General features: G+C 40.3%; 1 protein-coding gene across 1 annotated transcript in view; it reads left to right on the forward strand.

Moving 5' to 3' along the window:
- PHEX (phosphate regulating endopeptidase X-linked) overlaps positions 1-22408 on the forward strand; it is a 112509-nt gene that overhangs the window by 43095 nt on the left and 47006 nt on the right. Inside the window, exons 4-12 of the mRNA XM_063126472.1 lie at positions 1633-1719; positions 2246-2472; positions 3596-3664; positions 5728-5844; positions 7987-8070; positions 8390-8535; positions 12486-12579; positions 13960-14088; positions 18651-18752. Of these exons, the coding sequence (XP_062982542.1) occupies positions 1633-1719; positions 2246-2472; positions 3596-3664; positions 5728-5844; positions 7987-8070; positions 8390-8535; positions 12486-12579; positions 13960-14088; positions 18651-18752 (1055 nt within the window). The remainder of the gene's footprint in view (positions 1-1632; positions 1720-2245; positions 2473-3595; positions 3665-5727; positions 5845-7986; positions 8071-8389; positions 8536-12485; positions 12580-13959; positions 14089-18650; positions 18753-22408) is intronic.

Below are 22408 nucleotides of genomic sequence, written 5' to 3' on the forward strand. Positions count from 1 at the left end.
TGTGTGTGTGTGTGTGTGAGAGAGAGAGAGAGAGCGAGAGCGGAGGAGGAGGAGGAGGAGGAGGCTGTGTTCCTGAAGCACAGATTTAGCTTGGCCAGATGAAGGCTTGCATTTCCACTGAAAGACCATGAATTATGGTTAATTATAGGAAATCTGATATGCTTCCTTTGGCATGTTATAGTTTAGTAGGGGAAAAAACATTTTTTAGTCTAAAAATGAAATAAAAATGACTGACTTCCTCTTTTCCTTATTTTGTCAGCACTGTGCACGTTCGTAAGAGTGTTTTCATATGATTTTTAAAAAGTGTTTTCATGTGGCTTAAATCTCCCCTGAGCTTCTCTCTAAGGGAACATCTACTACTTTTTAATACAGGAAAGAGGCATTTGTAATGCAAATGAATATTCTGGCCAATGCAGGTTTTACATTTGCATTACAAACAGAATGAAGCAGGGGGGTCTTTGCTTCATGTCGGAAAAAATGTCCTTAATCCTGTGAAGGTATCCCTCTAAGATAGTTTTTTAAGGTCTTTTAAGGCATGAGTAAGAAAGCTGTAGCCTTCTAGATGTTGTTGGAACTAGAACTCTGATAATTCCAGATCATTCGCCATACCTGCTGAGCTTGGTGGGAGTTAGAGTTCAACAACATTTGGAAGACTACATGTTCCCTACTACTGTTTTATACCAAATCTTCCTGCTCTTTCTGAGTCTTGGGATTAATTTGAACCAAAGTTAAGCCCTGTCCCGACTTAGCTCTAGAACTCTGCACCTTCTAATGTTTTTCAGATGAAAATACTTTTGTATTCCTCTTATACCTCTATCTCATAGCATGCTTTGTTGTCTGGGTCTCTGCCCCCATGCCCTTTACATAACTTAAGACTCTCGTCTTTACCTATTCATCCATTCCATTCCATTTCTGTACTGCCCATTAGTCCAAGTTCCCTCGGTAGTTCACAATAAATTAAAACCAAAGTACAACACAATAGAAACAAAATATAAAATCTTTAACATACATTTTTTTAAAACAGCTAAAACCAGATAACAAAATACCACGACCTCATAAAACAACTGGCATTAAATGTCCCATCTTAAGCCTGTTTCATATTAATCTGGCTGTAACATAAACATAGTGTACCATATTCATGGCATTTTGTGTTCATGTGTGTGGGTTGTATCCAATGTTACTCCTACTTGGAGCAGACCCATCAAAATGGTCTGTTAACAATCAACAATCCACAGTTCACAACCACAGAACAAACCGTGGATTCTCCTCATAGTTTTGTACTTAACATGGTTTGTTAGTTTGGCTGGGTTCTCACAACACAACAACCCAAGATTCCACACCAATCCATGGTTAATGACAACCCACACTCAACCTGTACTCAACCTGTACTCTTGCTTGTGGTGTTATATGCACCTCGCTACTGTGTGTGGTCTCACATTTCTTGAGCCCCCACAGTTAAGCAGATCAAGGTCCGTCCTTCCTAGGCGCTAAACTTGATGTCCTCAAGAATTTGGGTTCATTTCAAAAGCATCATCATCTTATCTAGTTGTGACATTCTCACTTGTTGTTTCATGAAAATAAAACTCTAGAGCAGTTGTGATCAATGTTTTTTTCATTTCTCTAATATGACAGCTCTCCTTGAGAAACCTCCTAGCAAAAGGCGGGACAGTGAAGCAGTACAAAAGGCCAAGATACTTTATTCTTCATGTATGAATGAGAGTAAGTCACTATTTTATTTCCAGGGTTATGGGTTGGCGTCTGAATGTACAGCAACTGTGTTTATTTTCCATTGCTTTATAAAAGTAGGACAATAAGCAGTTCTGAAATTAACCTCTGCTTTATGCATATTGAAGTATGCAAAATGATTGGAGAGCATGCATTTTAGAACTATTGCCAGTTATTACACTTCTATTATATTATGCCAGTGTGAAATAATTGGCTCTTTGAAGATGCCATCTCGCACTTAGGATGCAACCCTATGAACACTTACCTGGAAATAATCCTCACTGAACACAGTAGGGCTTACTTCTGAGTAAATGCGCACAGGATTTCACTGTTACTCATTCATGAAGTTTTAGCCATCATATTCCAATCCCATTTGCCACCCTGGGGGTGGGTTACCATAAAAGGTGGCTTATAAATCTTTTAAATAAAGAAATAAATAGATATTCAAATTATTGTCTGATAAATAGATATTGTCTGATAAATAAATATTCAAATTATTGTCTTGCCCCACTGCCAACAGATAAGATAGAGAAGGCTGATGCAAAACCACTTCTAAGCATGCTGAAACATTCTCCATTCCGCTGGCCTGTGCTGGAATCGAACCTCGGGCCTGAAGGATTATGGTCAGAAAGGAAGTTCAGCATGCTCCAAACCCTGGCTACTCTTCGTGGCCAATACAGCAGTTCTGTTTTCTTCCGAATGTATGTGGCTTCTGACGATAAGAACTCTAATGAGCACGTCATAAAGGTATGGTTAAGGAAGCTATGCAGGTAGGATGTACATTTTGATTTGCTCACTAGGAACATCTTGTACTCTACATTTATGCCATCATGTGCCCTGATCCATAGCTGACCAATTGGAATGGGGTGGGGGAGTTTGTGGCAGGTGATGGAGGGCCTGTTGATGTATCCATGGCATAGGTCAGAGGCACCTGCCTCTTTGGAGATTGGTCTTAATCTCTAGGCTGCATATCAAAATTATGACATAATTTAACATCAAATTTACTTTAAAATCAAATGAAATCTTTGTGTGTAGCTGAAATAACTCCTTTCTTCACTGTACATGCATAGAAGCAGTTCTAGAATATCTAACTCATAATTAACCACCCTCCAGCTAATTTGTTGATAGTGGTAAAGGGTTGATAGTTTCTATGTTCAACAACATTGCCATGCAATCTGGTTATTAGTATGTATATATGTAAATTACTGAAAGTCAGTGCAATATATGTAACTATATTCCTTAGGGCACTTTGATTTATAGCAATCTGATTTACAAAAAGTACATGGCAGTTTTCCACGTACTTATTGAAGGATCAAATGAATTCCCAGATGTGCTATGAGACATTTACATCTTGCAGGGGGTGGGGGATTTATTTGTATAAGTCCTAAACTCCGCAATGTCCTACATAAGTTGATTTCCTTAAAAAAGTAGAACATAGCAATTAAAGTAAGTGTAACTTGATGCTTGAAAATAATGATTTACTTTTAAAATAAAGCTTCTATTCCTTAATGATGGTAAATCATATTTTAAAAGAGTTCTTCTAATGTGTCTTTACTTTTCTAGATTTGAATCCAGACTTAATCATACTAAGAGTAGACTCATTGAAATTAATGCTACTTAAGTTAGTTATGACTTACTTGTCCCATTGATTTCAGTGGGCCTACTCTAAGCATGACCAACCCCTAATGTTTCAACACTATATTGGAGGCTGATTGCACAATCCTATACATATCTACTCAGAAGTAAATCACACTGAGTTCAGGGGGGCTTACTCCCAGGAAAGTGTGTATGGGATTGTAGCCTCAGCAGTGTTGTGGAAAAGTCATTAATATTAACTCTTGCTATTGTATTCTTTATATGTCTTTAATAGCTAGACCAAGCATCTCTGTCTTTGTCAGCACGGGAAGACTACCTGGACAACACCACAGAAGCTAAATCTGTGAGTATCCTTTACTTAACCATCTAAATAGAAGGCAATTTCTACATTTAGGATTTCTTCCCCAATGCCGCAATATTGACCTATTACTTGTTTAATTATTAAATTGCTGCCCAGAGATTGGAAGAGCCTGAGCTACCCTTGCAGTAACATCTTTCTCCAGATGACCATACTCCTTTCCTCTAGTCCTTCAAGATTGAAATGTCTCTCCTAAGGCTTAGTTACTAGCAGTAAGACCTTGAAGCTACAATATGCTGGTATCTTTTGTATTTTGGGCCCACCCTCTTTGTCTTTGGCTCCACCCACTACTGGAACCTGTGCCCATCCCCCACCTGAAAAAAAAATTCTTCAAAATGAAGTCTGGCCCTTGGATTGAAAAAGGTTCTGCATTCCTGACCCAATCCTTCCTTTATACATACCCAGGTGACCTCTGCCTTGTTAGAGGAGGCCTTGCTGGTCATTCCAAAATTAACAGAGTGCTGCCATGTAATACCTTGAAGGCGGGACTCCTCGGTAGCAGGGCCCATTTGGAACACTTTCCCTCATGCAGTTTGGGAAGGGAAAAAAAGGTATCTTTCAAATGCCTCCTGAAAACACACTTGTTCACCCAGGTTTTCCCTGGGCTGTAATTAAATGAATCATGGTACTCCAACTACTGCTCCTGTATTGCTTTTATTGTAATTGGAATTGTTTTTAATGTTGTGTTTTTAATATGGTATTTAAAATGTGTTTTTAGTATTTATATGTGAACTGCTAAGGGATTTTATTATATTTAGTGATAAATAAATATCACAAATCAATCAATCAATCAAATTATTTATGTATTTGGTTTATACCCCACCTTTCTACCAAACAATGGTACTATCCCATCCTTGACCACGACCTGCTACCCAGTCTGGCAGATTTAATGTAAACTATGGATAGTATCCTATTCAACACCAGTGCTAATGTAAATTATGTTGTGTTAGCATAAGTGATCTCTAGCACAACGTCAATAGTTTTTCCTGGCGCAACGTGTTTCCCAGGAAAACGTGTCGTGCCCGCAAATGCTATTAGCATCGCGCTAGACGTTGTTTACGCTGATGAAATTAATTAACATTCATGCCAGTGTGAAATAGGAGACTGCCCAGTGAACAGGACAGAAATGCAATAAACAAATATGGCTGCCCCCATCATGCCTTGTTTGGCCTTAATCAAAACTAAATTTAGGTGGATTGAAGGTATTGCATCCAGTTCTGGGCACTACACTTCAAGAAGGATGCAGACAATCTGGAGCGTGTTCAGAGGAGGGCAACAAGGATGATCAGGGCTCTGGAAAGAAAGCCCTATGAGGAGAAACTGAAAGAACTGGGCATGTTCTGGCCTGAAGAAGAGAATATTGAGGGGAGACATGATAGCACTCTTCAAATACTTGAAAGGTTGTCACACAGAGGAGGGCCAGGATCTCTTATCGATCCTCCCAGAGTGCAGGACTCGGAATAATGGACTCAAGTTACAGGAAGCCAGATTCCAGCTGGACATCAGGAAAAACTTCCTGACTGTTAGAGCAGTACGACAATGGAACCAGTTACCTAGGGAGGTTGTGGGCTCTCCCACACTAGAGGCACTCCACTATTCTATGATTCTATGAAGGAAATGATTTTGATGTGTTGCATAAGGTTGAGCAGAAAGTAACTGGATCCACATTTTCACTGTATGCTTGTAGGTGAAATGGGGTTTCTAATCTATGTTGGTGATGGTCTTGAAGATTCTGGGGATAGTATTTAGATCACATTAGCTAATATGCAGCACAGTAACAAAATAATGTGCTATTTATTAATTTGATTTGACCCCAAATTTCTTTCTACCAAGAAAAATCGCATTCAACGCAGCTTACAAACATAAATAAAACTTGAATAAAACAACAATAAAACAAATGCATTAAAATAAAAATAAAAAATACACTCATGCTGTTCAGTACACAATGAAACAGCTCTGTGTGTGTGTGTGTGTGTATGTGTTTTGTTTGCTTTGGGCCATTCTCCTTGTAGCTGTAATGATACTTTCGTTCTTATTCCACTATATAGTACAGAGATGCCCTATTCCAGTTCATGGTTGATACAGCAGTGCTTCTGGGTGCCAATGCTTCACGTGCAGAGTTGGACATGAAGTCTCTGCTTAAGTTGGAAGTCAAAATAGCTGAGGTTGGTGCCCCTCTAAATGTGGGATTTCAGCTGCATTTGTGGCAACTGGCAATTCTGAAGAGATGGGTGTGGTTTTACTTTTTTAAAAAAATTCAAATTGTTCTTTTCTGAAGTTTCAGTACAGTGGCATGAGAAAATACGTATTCTCAACTGGCTTATGGCTGATTATTACTGCTTCTGTTGCTTCTTCCCCTTGGTCCTTGAGGGGAAAACGTGAAGCTTGTGCTTCTCTTGAATCCCCTTTTCTTCCAGGCAAGAGACTATAAATTGCTTATGATCCTTGGCCACTTTTGTGAGGTAAATTCTCCATTCATCTTGGTTTTCTGTGTCTCCACTCTCATTGTATATTTATGTGCATGTGTTAACCTTTCAGTTTTATTTAATCAAATGTTTTATTTTACTTTTTTTTGCACCTCAGTTTTATTTTTTATATTTTGTTGACACTACTGTTGAAAGCTGAAAAGTTAAAATAAATATTACTGTAAGTAAATATAACCTAGCCTAAATTCAAGAACTGCGGGATCTCTGGCCATATCCCAAGGGATACCACAGTATTCATGAAACCCTCTTGATGGCAAGATTCTTGCATGATGCTTCCTACTCAACATTTCATGAGCAAAAAGGGGATCAAGTTTGATCCTCCTGAGCTTGCAGGATGTGTTTTTTGGGGGGTGGGTGGGTGAGTGCCTTGACACTATGAGACATGAAAGAGGGCTAAAAGAAGTTCAGGACTTCATAACAGGTTGCTTTTTTTGTTGTTCTTTAAGAACTCCATAGTGACTCAGAGTTTCAGGTGCTTCCTATGTTTCTGTTTTAAATTTCCCCCTGTGAAGGCAGCCATGTGTAAGCAGCTTCTCTTTTGGGTCTTGCAAGGTAGCCTGGGGTAAACTTCACTTTAGTTTCAGTGCTAAGTCATGAAGACTACCTCAGTAATTCCTTCACAGTCTGTTGGTTAGTGGTCTTCCTAGAACTTCCTTTCTCTGAAATAGTGTTACATGTCACATTGGCCTAATCTACACTAAGCAGGATATTGCGTTGTAAAAGCAGTATATAAATGGCAGGAGCCTCACCAAGCAGGATATAGCAGTATGAATGGTACATATATGGTATGTGTCTATGGGACCCAACAGTTGTCAGTGCACTTCAATACTGCTGTAAAGCAGTAGCGTGGCTCTTGCTTTTTATATGCCGCTTTCATAGTGCAATATCCTGCTTGGTGTAGATTCGGTCATTAAGCCCTGGTTTAGTGCTATGTGCACAAGCTGAATGAAACCGGAGGCTCATGTGCTCTCCACTCCCCTTTCCTCCTCTGCAGCTGGAAGAAGGACTTGGACCGAGTTTCATTTCATTTTCCACAAATCCTGTTTTACCATTACATATGGAGAAGAGATTATGGATTATGGATTGTTGGTGTGTAAATGAGACAGCCAAAAATTGCTAAAGAGTACACAAACTCTAATATTTATGCTCAAGTCATATTATTATAATTATTATTACAACGTTATGCCATGTATGTGATATAAAATCCAAATATACAATGCCTGAAACCTAATAGACTGTCTACCCCAACAAGAGATTCAACAACTGGAATATGCTCATATTATGTTGGGGAAAAGGCAAATCCCTTAATCCATAAATGTCAGTGGTGGACAGGGCCAGAGTCAAAATTGGGTAGGTTTGTATTTCTTTTGTATTTCTCTTTTTGCCACCCCTTTTATTCTCTTTTCCTCTTCCGTGTCAAGCACTGGGTTGTCAGGGTAGGGAGAGATAGTTCTGAAGTCTGGACTGATCACATGCAGAGGGAATTTGAAATTAATCTGAGGGCCTCAGAAAATTAGTCTGAGGGCTGTAGGAAATTAGTCCGAGGACTGCAGTTTGCCCACCTCAAGGTTAAATGGAGGGGTGTGTGGAATCTAAGCATTTTAAACATGAAAAAGGAAAGGGTTTTTCTTCTTCTAATAAATGCAATAAAATAATAATGGGTTTTAGAGCTACAGTATTTTCTTGAAATCAGCAGGTAACTTATTGTTATGTATGGCTTGTTGCCTCAGACAAGGCGGTATTAATAGATCTGTGGGTGTTAACAAAGTCAGAGTGGATTTCTCAGTGAAAACAATATCTATTTGCATTTCTGTTTTGCAGATAATGATTCCACATGAGAATCGAACCAGTGAATCTATGTATAACAAAATGAACATATCGGAACTTAGCACCATGATCCCACAGGTTGGTTGAAGTTAATTGGAAAATGACTGTATTAATGCCTGATTGGACTGTGTAATTACCTTTTCAAACTGAAAGGTGCTTCAGATGTGCCTAAAATGGCAATCCAAATGAAATTAGTAGAAGCAGGTGTTCGCTATTATTATTTTAAATGCAGCTGCATTTTTATTTAAGTTTCAAAATATTTGTGATGTTGTGCAGTGAACTTCAACTTTGAAATTAGGCAAAACTTTTAAAGCCGTTCAGCTAATGGCAGGTAATTAACTATAGGAGCTTTTTTTGTCTGTAAGGGCCAGGAGCTGAGCATGTCTTTATCTTTCAGTTTGACTGGCTGGCATATATCAAGAAGGTGATTGACACCAAGATCTATCCTGACCTTAAGGACATAGATTCTTCAGAGAATGTGATTGTCCGGGTGCCCCAGTACTTCAAAGATTTATTCAGGATTCTGGAAAGTGAAAGGAAAAAGTAAGAATTTCTAGTTTTCATCTTTTTTTCTACCCAAATCTCATCCTTGGATTTTCAGTTCCATGTTCAGGTTCTCTGCTCAGCCAAGAAGGAAAACAAATGATACTTTAAAAAAAAAGTAAAAACCATCAGAGGAACTCATGTAGGGGCCACAGGAGCTTGCAATGCTCATAACGTCCTTGGTTGGAAGAGGCACCAGGGAATTCAGGTGACAGCATGCCCGGGTGGCAGGGAACCCCAGTGACAAAAGAACAAAGAACTCTATTCCGTTTTATTAGGTTTGCCCAGACTGGGGACGGCTAGGGGGCTGCCCAGCATGGTTCCCCAATCAGGTGCATGGCACATAGGCAGGAAAATGTTTGTTCTCAGCTGTTGGGCTGGAAGATGCAGCTAGGAAGGTGCTTTACCCAGTTCTGCCAGACTAGTTATCTCAAAAAGGCTTCCTTCCTTCCCTAGAAGCCCAGGAAAGACATCTTTTCCTCTCAGGAGTACAAGGGTGGTTATAGCATTTAGGAAAAACTAGTGATTACAGGAAATGGATACTGCAAGCCTTTTCATTCATGGGAATGAATGTGGAAATTGTGGAAATCATCACAAGGATTATCTTATGACCAAGAATGGCTGTCAAGTTGACCACATCATGATGACTTGCTGTTATTCAACCAGAAGTCCTATTTGTTTTGTGAACTTTGCAGAGTTGAATGATAACTAAAACAAAAGATAGTGCTGTGAACTTTCAATAATAATAATAATAATAATAATAATAATAATAATAATAATAATAATAATAATGTGATGAAGGTTGGCAGAAGGGCCCCATTAGTTCTGCAGCAGCAAGTAACTTCTGCAGACCCACATCCACAATATGGCAAATGCTATGGACTCAGGCAAAGACTACTAGAGATTCAGAAGTTCACCATTCAGAGGTTCACCATTGCACTCAGTCTAGGCTTTCCCATACCTCAGGTGTAATTTAATAAGAAAGAGTACTCAGGCCAAGCCATAGGGCATCTTGAAATGTCACGGTTTTTCTTTTGTCAGGGCATGTGGGATAGAATATGCACAGGTGACACCTTCCTAACCTGAGTTCTCTGACAAAGCTGAACATGCTTTTTATAACACTTAGTAATTTATGATGCTTAAGTGCTTAAAGCTTTTCACATTTATTACCTCATTTAACCTTACACCAACCCTGTTTCCTGTTCTTGGTGAGCAGATGGTTGGGGAATGCTTCCTTAAGGACCTCCTGTTGTTTGGGTGAGTCCATGGCTGGCTTGGGAATGCTGGGAATTGTAGGACTTTTGAAGATGGTTTGAAAACTGTATATGGAGTGTGTCCTGAGCCCCAATAGTTGTCACTACTGTTATAAACTGTTTTAAAGCAGTAGTGTAGGTCCTGCCTTAGTTTCAGTATTTATCTCTACAAAAGGGATACTGCTCTTCTATTAAACCATTATGAGCAGTGTAAGTTTGCTTGCAGAAATGTTAGGGAGATATATCATTGGCTGTCTTTCACTATGTAGAAATACCTAGTTCTGCCAAAATACTTGGGTGGGGTGAGGAAGTGCCATATTACGGCAAGCATAGACTCTGAAAAATGTATTTTTAATGTCTTTGAGCATTAGTGTTAAGAGTTCTGGCCATGCAGCAGCTTCTGGGATATAACACTGGACTACATTTTTTTTTATCTACATCCTAAAATGCTGAATAAGCCACAGTGTACTGTGGTGCTTAATTCCTAAAATGGCAGGTGCAAGGCATCAAACCTTGGCAGGCACATATCTGCCCTGGAAAGTCTATCTTCTAATCCCCTCTGAATGTGGGCTGATACAGGGTTGGTGGGAAGCGCTGATCTGCTCAAAGGTTTGCTCTTCTTTCTAAATAAATTCATATATATATATATGAACCTTGATCTCAGGCTAACCACTGTTATGCCTTGTCTTAAATTAAGCCACTAAACTCTCTATTTATTTCTCTAAAGTATTTATACTCTGCCTTTCCTTATATAATTCTTCAAGGAGGCTGTGTGCCCCTATATGTGCATTCTAGATGGAGAACCCCCGTCATGAACTACTCTATTAGGTGGGGTCTTCAGAGGCATTCTTCTCTTCCACACTCCTTCCCTCCCCCATGCAGTGAGTGCTGGTGGAAAAATAATAAACTTGTAGAAAGATGGTGTGTATGTATATGGTATACACCCACGTCCTTCTCTGGAATCTGTTTAGCAGGAGTGTTGAACCTGTTTCAACCCAAGGACCTAATTCCATTCCAGAGAAGCTCTTTGAGGGGGACATTTCAGAGGTGGCTTGGGCCAAAATTGGCCCCAAATACTAGCATATTTGTAGCTTAAAGGCCTTAAGCCTTAGGAGAGGCATTTCAACCTTTTAGAATGGGGGGGGGGAATTCAAAAGCCAGGAAACCACCAAATTATTCATGGTTGAGAGAAAGGAGGTGGGGAGAGGGGATGGGGTGGCCTTCTGGGGACCTCCAGAGGGCTACATTGGGACCCAGCAGGCTGGATTCGGGCCCTAGGCCCAAGGTTCTGCACCCCTGTTGTAGAGTCATAAGGGTGGGGATCTTTAGGATCACTGGTTACATATAAGACTTCACATTCACCCATGCTCTGGAGCACAAATGCCATTGTAATTTGATGAGCTGAATTTGGGACACCTTTGCTTGACAAATCACTTCATTGCTAAAGTGCTAAAAGAATGTATATAGACTCTTCAGGCTAGGTTACCTCTCCTTCCCTTAATATTGAGCTATACATCCTGGCGTCCTTAAGGGGGCGGCGGAATGCTGCAGTGCATTTCAATGCAAGTTTACTCATGAATAAGTGTTTCTGGATGCAGCAGAACTTATTCTCCAGTAAGTGTGGATTGCAGATCTAGTTCTGGTCTGAAACTGTTTAGGGCTTTAAAGGTCAACGTCGGCACTTTGAACTGGATCCAGAAATGCAATGGCAGCCAGTGTGTAATATGATCTGACTCTCTAGCAACAACAAGGACAGGAAAAAGCTGCATTCCTTACCAGTGGAAGTTTCCAAGTCATCTTCAAAGGAGTGCATTATAGAGTGCATTATAGTAGACTAGTCTGTATGTAACTAGGGCAGGCATAGCTGAGGCTAAGTCCACTTTCCCTAGATAGGGTCGCAGCTGATGTACTAACCAATGTTGGTAAAAAGGTGCTTCCACAGTCAGTAATGAGTCCAATCTAAATGAATGATTTATTGCATACTTATGATTGGCCACTCACAGACGTTTGCAGGTCCATTACATGATTTCATCAATCTCCAGGACGTCTCTCCCACATTCCCCCGGAAATCTCACTAAAAGAAAAACCAGAGATAATCTGGTATCTAAAATAATTGTGGTATTAATTCTGCCACTAGATGGCAGTGTTTTATTGAGCTTTATGAAACATTCACCAGAGGGGAAGGTTTCAATTGCAAATCACGTGGTCATGTCTGAAGGAGCCAGAGTGAATGCAGAAATGCCTGAGGGGAAAAAAGCCTGGTAAGGGGCAGTTTTCCCCCTTAATGTGGAGATGCTCTCAATGATTCATGGAGAGTGCAACTCATTCAGTACCAGTTGAATCCATCTACTTGATTTCTGCTTTATTGTCATTGCTGATTTTTATTTTATGGGGGAAAAGCTCTAATGCCAGATTCCATCTCAGGTCACAAAATTGTAAAAATATGCTCCAAATGGAGGATCCCATCATTCAGTCACACACCAAATGGCTGTTATCATGCAATCTCTTCTGTCTAATGGGCTTTTGTCAGTTTGGTCATTGCTCATTAATTTTCAAGGTGAAGCTGCTACTATTGCAGGCAGCTCACTGATCTGAGAGGGAAAATACCGTTCATGTATTAATTTATAGTATCAGACAGTTGTGCATCAGGGCACATGGATTTACCTGTCTGACATAAAGATGTGTCTGCTTTGACAGGACAATTGCCAACTATCTGGTGTGGAGAATGGTTTATTCAAGAATCTTTAACCTCAGCCGACGCTTTCAATATAGGTGGTTGGAGTTTTCAAGGGTAAGTTTGAGATTTTAATAGGTCATCTGTGCCTGTAAAACCATTGCTAGCAGTTGATACTCAGATTTCATGAATTGCTATAATTCCAGTTAGCAAACATGAATTGGAAGATTTTATAGAATTTAGAGAATATCAAATAAGGAACAGAATAAAAGCGGGCATGGGTATATTCTCAATATTCTTAATCTCTGTTCTGTGCCATATAAGCAGGCATCAGTTTTGGGAGGGGAGCACCTTTGACCAGATCAGTGACGTGACGCTGATCTGGGACAGATCTACACCAAGCAGGATATAATGCTTTGAAATCTGTTTGAAAACAGTATATGGAATGTGTCTTGGGCCCCAACAGTTGTCAATGCCATTATAAACCTTTATAAAGATATAGTGTTGATCCTTCCCTGATTTGCCACATTCCCCACCATAGCTGGTTTTAACTTTTTCTGGATTTTGTTTTTTTTTAAAAAAAGATTCAACCTTATTGCAAATCTTAGCTAGTTTGTCCCTCAGCAATTGCTAAATGTAAAGCATTTAATAATCATCACCAATGATTTCCCACTGCCTGTCCTTCTTGCTGTCATTCATGCATTACACAAGGTTGAGCAGAAGACAGATAAAGCAATTTATGGAAGACCATCCAGTTACTGAGATATTATTTTTGGCCAAGAATGGTGGACCTTCAACTGATCCTGCCAGGCATTTCGTAGTCCTTCAGCAAATGAGCATAGCCAACGTAATTAATAACAAATTAACTGTTACAATTTAGCTGTTAAATCTTGAGTATGAAGTCTTGCTTTGTAATTTCAAGACATATTAGTGGACTGTGGGGATTCTAATTTTTTGTAAAGTAGACAATGCAAAACAGAAAACAGCCTAGACCTGAAGTACACATAATGAAGTTGCTCTTATTGTATTATGAAGCCAATCGCTTTATTAGATAAAGGTGAATTTCAGAGCTCCCATCTAGATATTGGCCAGTCCCAGTCCTGTTTCCCTTGGAGAAATGGTGCTATAGTAGTCTATACCATACATGTGGTCCAATCCTGATTTGATTTTTAATATATGAAGATGAAGTCATATGGATGGAAAGTTAGACCAAGTAATTGAAAATTGTCAGAATGGCAAGCTATATTATGTGGGAAAGTTTTTTGGGGGGTGTTAGGTGGTGATAGTAAGTTTAGAAATTATTTTGTGCTTACTTTAGCTAAGTGTTGATATTGATGGGAGCTGCTAGTTACGGTGGTAGGAACAGGGTGAGAAAGATTGCAACAACTTGAGATTTTGTACATAGCAGTGACAGTAGTCTTATTTTGCAGAATTTGCAATGTGTACATCGATTTTTCCTAAGGAAACACATAATTTATCAGTCTTAAATCGAAACAGGTAATCCATGGGACGCCTTCCTTACTGCCTCAATGGGATAAGTGTGTAAACTTTGTGGAAACCGCTCTCCCTTATGTTGCTGGCAGAATGTTTGTAGATCTACATTTCCAAGAAGACAAGAAGGAAATGGTATGTTCTGATGCAGTTTGGTGACCTGGAACTTTGCTTGATTCTTCCATAGGGGTGTAGTGGTAAATTTTGAAGTGTTGGCACGCATCTTGACAGTCCCGTAGCCACGTTGCCAAGAAGAGTCCAAAAATTCAGGCAGCTGTGTTGTTCCATATTAACCAACCAGTTCTAGCAGTTTTCATTTCCACCAGTAGCAGGTCTTTTGCAAAGCTAAAGGATCTTAATTGCCCATTCAAGACCAAGCCACCACCAAATACTTTACAGGACATAATATATTATGGATGAGAAAATTATTCCTCCCCAGCTACTGTGAGGATTGCAGCTAAGCTCAGAGGGAATTCTGAGAGGGGTGGAAAGTGATTTCAGTGTCCTTGTAGGAGCTGAGTCCTGACTTTGCTTACTTTTGTGGAAGAACAGTGGTGTAGTAATCATGGAAGGACACTCTGGATTAGCCCCAAGTAAGTGCGGGATGAAGAGCTAGTGGTTATCTGGAAACTACTTTGGGAAAGAGTCCTGACTCCTAGCAGCAAATAACATATGTACCAAAATTGGATCATCTGTGACGAGGGCTGCTAAAGGTTGTGCAGGATTATAATAGTCGTCCAGTGTCCAATAGGCAGTACTAACTGATCTGTTAAGAGAAGCAAGTCACAAAACAGAAGGAGAACCCAATATTTAGAATGCAGTCAAAGCCAGGCCCTTAGTTAAACCTAGGGGGCAGGCTCTCTAAAGACACTGGAGAGAAAGGGGCAGTCTGAGGAACAAGCCTGACAAACTATTAACTTGTGATTTCCTTTAAAATGGGCTGGGGCCATTTCCCCATAAAATGCAGTGGGACAATTTAAAATGTAGTACAGATGGCCAGGAGCAGAAAGCTAAACCTTCTCTGCTCATCTTTCCCCCAACAGAAATGCTTAAAAAATGCAAGGAAGAAAAAAACTGATTTTTTCCCCTACAGGGGTTATTTTAAGTTTTGGACCTCCACTGGGACAAAACTGGCTTAAAATGTTTGTGGGGTTTTGTGGGGAGAGGAATATAGTTTATGGGTGGGTGGGGGATCGTTAAGGGCTGTTGTTTTATAGGGATTTGAAATTAGACCCAGTTCTACACATGGGGAGTGGCCATCTGGGAATGAGCTGGATTTAGTTGTCTGGATTTGGCCCCAAGGTTGAGGTCCTACACATCTACTTTAATATTGCCTTGTATATATTTCAAATCACACATTAAAATGTGTAATTTAGATTTATTCACTGATCACTAGTTTTTTGCATTATGATTCTTCATCAGTCACCGTTTGGTGTTTTTGTCATAGCATAAGCGTAAGCAGTTTCAAGGATCAGTGCGCAAAAGAGTTTGTGATTTCATATTCATTTATGAAGAGGATTTTCAAAACCCATATAAAATTCACAGAATGCCATAAGGAATGGACTATTTTGAGAGTCAGAGGTTGAATAGTACAAAGAAAGACAGACAGACAGACAGACAGAAAGAGACCTTGCTCACATACATAGTCTACTCACATGAGAAGTATAATATAAGAATAGCAAATTTATGTGCATTTTTTTCCTTCATGGGAGAGGAACATAATATAAGACCATGTGAAGAGCCATGCTGGATCATACCAATGGTCCATCTTGTCCAGCATTCTGTTCACACAGTGGCCATCCAGTTGCTGATAGGAAGCCCACAAACAGGACTTGAGTGCAACAGCCCCCACTCACTTCTTAAAGGTGTATACATTTCAGTTTCTGATGCATTGTTAGAACTGACTCTCACAGCTTCTCTACATTAAGCAAAAATCGCACACCCTTACTGGGTTTCTTCTTCTGGAATCTTTCTAGGTTTATGATGGGCTCCTTTAGATGACAAAAACATAATTTGGAATTCAACACTTCCCTTCTCAGCAATGTTTTATATGTTCAATGAAACAGTGCCATCTAGTGGCTGAATTGTAGCACAACTCTGGCATTTCACACTACCAATATGGCACCATTAACTGTTATTACAGCTTATTTCCAATCTTGTTAAAAGTGGGAGAAAGGGGAGAAAGCGCATGAGACATCCTAGAGGTTGACAAAATCATGTAAATGACCTGTAGACATCTGTGAGTGACCAATCATGAGCGTGCAATAAATCGCTCATGAAGAGAAGCACTCAGTCAGCTCATTGGTTCATTTAGTTCAGTATTATCTATTCGGGCTGGCAGTGGTCCTCTATCTGAGGCCCTTGAACAGGAGATACCATGGACTGAACTTGGGAATTATATATACCCAATGCATGTGCTTTGCTACTAAACAATGGCTCCTCCCCTACACAACTTCATTTCTTCACATTACATGGGTCTCTTTTTAGGGCTATTTGTTAAAATCCTTTTTTTTTTTTTTTTTTTTGGAATGGGCTGGAAAGTTTTCACAAATGACAAAAATGTGACCAGCCTTCCCCAGTGTGATGCATGCAGATTTTTTGGCCTACAATTCCCATCAGCCCTGACCATTGGCCATGCTGTCTGGGGCAGATGGGTATTGTAGTCCCAAAGGCACCACATTGGAGAATGCAACACATTGAGAAAACCTTTAAATAACTGACTAATGCCCTGATCCTACATATTTTTACTCTGGAAGTATACTTAGGATTCTAGAGTTAGAATGCAATCCTGTGCACATTTCCTTAGGAATGTGTCCAATTTCAATCATTGGGACTTTTTTTGGAGTAAACACAGATGAGGATTGGTTTGTAAAAGGGACACTAAATTGCTTTCCTCTTTCAGAAGGTAGCATCTTGTTTTCTTCAGTCTGTCTTTCCTTTTCACTCCTGTGTTTCAGCTACATTGACGTTTCTCTAGAAGAAGGTCCATGCTAAACAAATCATGAATTATGGGAAATATGGTATTTTCAGATTTAGTCACTGATGAGCTCATGCCCTGGATGTCTTCTTGTATATCTCCTTCTATCAAAGAGATATTATTTGGGTCTAAATATAGCACTGTTTTTGACCTGCGGTCTAGGCAGCATTTCATACGGCTACGCCTGAACAATTTTGATAACAACTCTGGTGGTATGAATAGATTTCTCCTCCCACCCCTACTGCTACAGCTGGTGCATAAAAACCAGAATATACACCAGGGTCCAATTGTAGAGCTAGAATATGAACTGGCAACCTCCAAGTACAGGGAGTTCACCTCATTAGTGCACTAAGTTAATTGAAACAGTGCTCTGCCATCAATATTCTCCAAGTTACCTTATTCCCTGGGATGCAGTTTACTCCTGACTGTTGAAAGCTTGGTCATATTTAATGCTACGTTTGTACTAACTTCCATATTGTACCAAAATGATGTGATATTCAAAGGGCAGTAATGAATCATAAAAAGAGACGCTACAATTCCCTTCGGTCATTTAGATAAGGACATTCTTTTTCCACTTAGGTCAATATCAAAACTCTCATTCAGGTAGGTAAGTCACCTGCCACTTATTCGATTGTGACATATCCGAATATTCTTTCCCAGACTTTTTTTTTTTTTTTTTGGCACACTTTTCAGTTGATCAATAGGATCCAGCCTATCAGCAGTAGAAAGCAAAATCGTTTTGGACCCAGATCCATTTGTTAATGCAAAAAATATTAAAGACAAATCTACAAATGAAACCAGAAACATTCTTGTTGGGACTGATGGATGATCAACTTAAAGAAAAACGAGAAACGCTGTTTTTGTACATGACAACAGCCGCCAGATTACTCTATGCGTAATACTGGAAAAATACACAAGTACCATCAATGGAGGAATGGTTACCCATATGCCCTTTGATGTCAGGAATAGGATTCAACTTTACCTCATAGGCCCTCATCCAGCCCATTACTGAGTCCAGAAAAGAGATTGGGGGTAAGAGACATAGAATTGATGGAAAGGAAATTGTATTATGGACTCTAATGTCTATATCATAAGAGGCCACAATCCCATTCTACCTTTGTGCAGTTACTAGCATTGTGGGAGACCAGGGGCTGTCTATAGATGGGGAAAGCCCCTCAGTGCTTCTGGATGAGCACCACGTCAGTAAGATGACTCAAGCACAGCTTCACAGCCACCACAGAGCTTCCCTGTGATTTGAAAAATTGGGGGGATTTACCCCAACTTTTTCAAACAGAGCGACACCAATATCCGCTTCCGCCATCTGACGTCACTCTGGGGCCAATCTGGGGTCAACTTGGTGTATAGTGATCAGTGATTGGTCACCTTCCACGAGGAAGAGGGCAGGGGTGGCTCCAGTACTGGATGGCTGCCCAGAAACCCCACACTCCCTCCTCAGCATCGGGAATACCCGATGCCACCCCGGAAGAAGGAAAGTGTAGGGTTTGAAAGGGAGGCGGTACTAACCCAGCACCATGAAGACAGCCCCCCAGTGAGCACTGTGATGCCGATGTGAATGCACATTTAGCTACACTTCTAGATCTATATTGGCTGCACACACCACACGCACAAGCCTGCTGCTGCATGCAAATATTCTTCACTGGACTGGACTGAAGGCATTGAACATTTCTTAAGTTCTTACATGGAATAATGTTTGTTGCAGATGACAGAGCTGACTGAAGGGATTCGTTGGGCCTTTATGGATATGTTGGAAAATGAAAACACCTGGATGGATTTAGAAACAAAAAGAAAAGCTACTGAAAAGGTAAAGGCATTTCAATGCATTCTGGTTTTAGGCAAGTGGATATACCCATTGGCAATCTGAAAAGATATTTGTATTTTTGCTGCAAAATTCTGTGTTGCATTCAGTTACTTGTCTCAGTGGCTCATTGACTCCACAGGAGGAAATCACACCCCAAAATAGCATTCCTATAGCTATATTTATTCTATATTTAGTTATAAATTATATTGTGGCTGAAAGAGCTACCTAGTTCATGTAAATACATGAACATTACCTTCCCAAGAAGTAAGATTCAATTGTGAGCCAGTCGGCTTTTGTACATGGAACAGGGTGGGGGTATCTTGCCCTTCACCCCAGGCAGCGAAATATCTTGGGCTAGCCCCATTCTTTTATGTGAGGCAGCATTCAAGCATGTGATCTTCCAACTGCAGTCAAGGAAAAGCATAGGCTATGTGCTCTAATCAGCTCTTAATCATAATGTTTTAAATATACTGTGTGATATTAGAAAACAACAGACGTGTGGCCTGTCCACAGATGCCTGAGGATTTTTTGGAACTGTTAGGCCTAATCTACACCAAGCAGGATACAGCAGTATGAAAGCGGTATGAAAGTGGTATATGGTATGTGTCAATGGGCCCCAACAGTTGTCAGTGCGCTTCAATACCACTATAAAGCAGTAATGTGACTCCTGCCTTTTATATACCGCTTTTGTAGTGCAGTGTCCTGCTTGGTGTAGATTGGGCCTCATTTTAATCTTCCATTTTAAGCTCCCAGGGGAAGCTCATCCAAATGCTGAGCATAATGTAGAACAACACTTTTAAAAATTGCGTGAGTATACAGAGGCGGAGGTAAAGAAATGGCCTCTTCACCTTATTTGTAGAAGTCATTGGGTAGCGTCTTATTGGAAAATGCCCTTTGTGAGGGGACTGGCGTGGAGGCTGCCACTAAATCATTTCCCATGCTGTGGTCAGATGAAAACTGGCAGAATTTGATTCCCCCCGCCTTCAAGAAGTAAACTTTAAAGCTTTTTGATCATGCGGATGACAAAATGGTTTGAGTAATCCGGAATACCCGTAACATAGCAGACTTAAACTGTGCATCATTTTCAAGAACCTATTCAAAAAGAAAAGAAGCAAGCAGAATTGGAACAAATATTTTAAAGGGTTAAAAGTTCATATCAGAATACTGAAAGAAATTCAGTAACATGGCAAGCGGACTGTGTTTATATGGCAGTGGCTGTATTGATTTCCATAGCTGCAAATAAAAGGCTGAGAAATTTGACAGTGACATCAGCTGTAGGTGGATTGTGACCTTGCTCAGCAAAGGAAATGTCAGGCTGGGGCCTCAGAAACAGGGGAGATACACAGAGGGGAAAATGTGGGGTTGGTCGAAGACAAAAGACCCATAATGTCACTGTGATCCCTGCAATGATCCCTACTTCACCTCCCTTGCATAACTTCCCTGCCATGACCCCCACTTCTTTGCTTTTTGAACTTCCTTACTGGCATATTCACATCTTTTTATCCACACATGAATGAACAACTGCAGCTTGTAACTGGAAGCAGCAGCATTGCTTGAGTAGAACTTCATTGGTGGCGGAGACAGTGCAAGGATAGGCTTGCTTAATGTGTGAACAGATACAGGTCAGGTGAAAATGTCAGTAGTGAGGGATGCCTGTCAGAATGGCTCTTTAAAGAATCCCAATGAAAATGAGTTTTGGTGAGTTCCCCCATTTCTCACTGTCATGTTTACTGGTGCTTCCCTCATAACAATGAGGAAGGCATGAAATCACCACAGGGTGGTGGTGGTGGTGCCGCTGCCACCGTTCCCCAGTGAAGATGGTGGCTCCAGTGTCGGTGGGATAGTGAATCTACTTTGAGTTTCCTTCGGAACCAGTCGGAACTCTAAAGGAGTTCTGACTGAAGCCTGGAGTGGATTCACCATCTCACGGACATTGCAGCCACCAGCCTCCACTGCCATTCCATTGCAAATGTAACATAGCCCAGCATAAAACCAGAGACATGTGGAACCTTAGGAGAATCATTACAGCCAGGATGACCAAGGGACATACTCTCTGGGGATGATGGGACTTGTAGTGCCAGATTGGAGAAGACTGGTCTACAATATGCTGCCTGTTTTCTGTGCTATGTTTTCATGGGGATGTTTGAAGAATGTTATCTTTGTGAATTCTGTTATGAACTGATCTGATCTGCCCTTCCCGAGGCTTCTTTAAATTAAAGGGAAATTGTGTTAGCTTACCAGCACTTGCTTTATGTTTCTCTTGCGCAATTGCCATGGGCTCTGCCTTACACGGGAGGAGAGGGTTGGCCACATAGGCCAGAGTTATACAATTTATTTATTTATTTATTTATTTATTACATTTTTATACCGCCCAATAGCCGAAGCTCTCTGGGCGGTTCACAAAAGCAGGATATGACACTGAAAACGGTATGAAAACTTATATGGAGTGTGTCCTGGGCCCCAGCTGTTGTCACTACTGTTATAAACCATTTTAAAGCAGTAATGTAGATCTTGCTATAGTCTGTAACTTGAAATCTTCCCCCTGCTCATAGTGCTCATAGTAATGAATGGGAACAGCACCCTCTAGTGGGTGTTTTGTAGTGCAACTTCAGCTGCACAAGGCAGGAAATTCTGAGATATTTCAGAAGAATCGGGATATCCAAGGTATTTTTTTAAAACGGAATAATGGGGAAGGAGTGGGAGATGTACAGGAGGCTCACGTCGTAGTCAAAATGACCTGCAAACATCTAAGAGTGGCCAGTCACAAGCGTGCCATAAATCGATGGTTTAGAGAAACGCCCAGACTTTGTTATCTCTTGGCTTCAGCACTTCTCAAATGGTGTTTACAAACAGTATTTAAATATATATTTTGGTACAGATTTTGAAAGATATAGTTTAATGCAGAAACAAGATAAAGTGGGCTTGTGAGTGAACCCATGCGAAAGTGACACAGACCCAGGCAGGATCTACACTATTGCTTTAAAACGGTTTATAACTGTGTTGACAACTGTTGGGACCCATGAGTACTCTATGTACGGTTTTCAAACCGTTTTCAGAGTGTTTTATCCTGCTTGGTGTAAATCTGGCCCCAAACAGGCTGTTATTTCTGTTCAAGCGGAGGTAGTTGCTGTGCACCTAGCTCAATATTTAGTGATCCAAAACAACAGTGCAGGCCTCGGCTGGTTGGCTTTCCTAGTGGATTCTCCAGTTCAATTTGTTCTTGCTGTAGGTGGCCTAAAGCAAAACCAGGATTCAATATACAGTTAACACTCCCTAGTAATATACATTTTTGGCAAACAAAAGTATAAGTTCTGAGATATTGTTTTCTAGTGCAGTTCATGCACAATTCTCTGGATGGAGCTCAAGGTGCTTCCATGGACTGTAGATACCTATCTGGTGGCTACAACTGTGCTCTCACACACTTTTGATTTTTCTTTACGTTTTCCCCCTTACTGTATTTTACATCAAGCAAAGATTTTATTTACAGTAACCAAAGATTTAAAGTAAGTTGCCCTTGTTCATCCTTTCAGTGTGAGAGTGATGTATTTTTTACTTAAACCAGTACTGACTTAAATCAATCTGCAACACAAATGTAAAAGTTACAGTGGCCACAATATAACTTTTATTTCCCTTACGTGTCAGCAATATTAAGAACATTC

The sequence above is a fragment of the Elgaria multicarinata genome, chromosome 5 (assembly GCF_023053635.1).
Source record: "Elgaria multicarinata webbii isolate HBS135686 ecotype San Diego chromosome 5, rElgMul1.1.pri, whole genome shotgun sequence".
Taxonomy (NCBI): domain Eukaryota; kingdom Metazoa; phylum Chordata; class Lepidosauria; order Squamata; family Anguidae; genus Elgaria; species Elgaria multicarinata.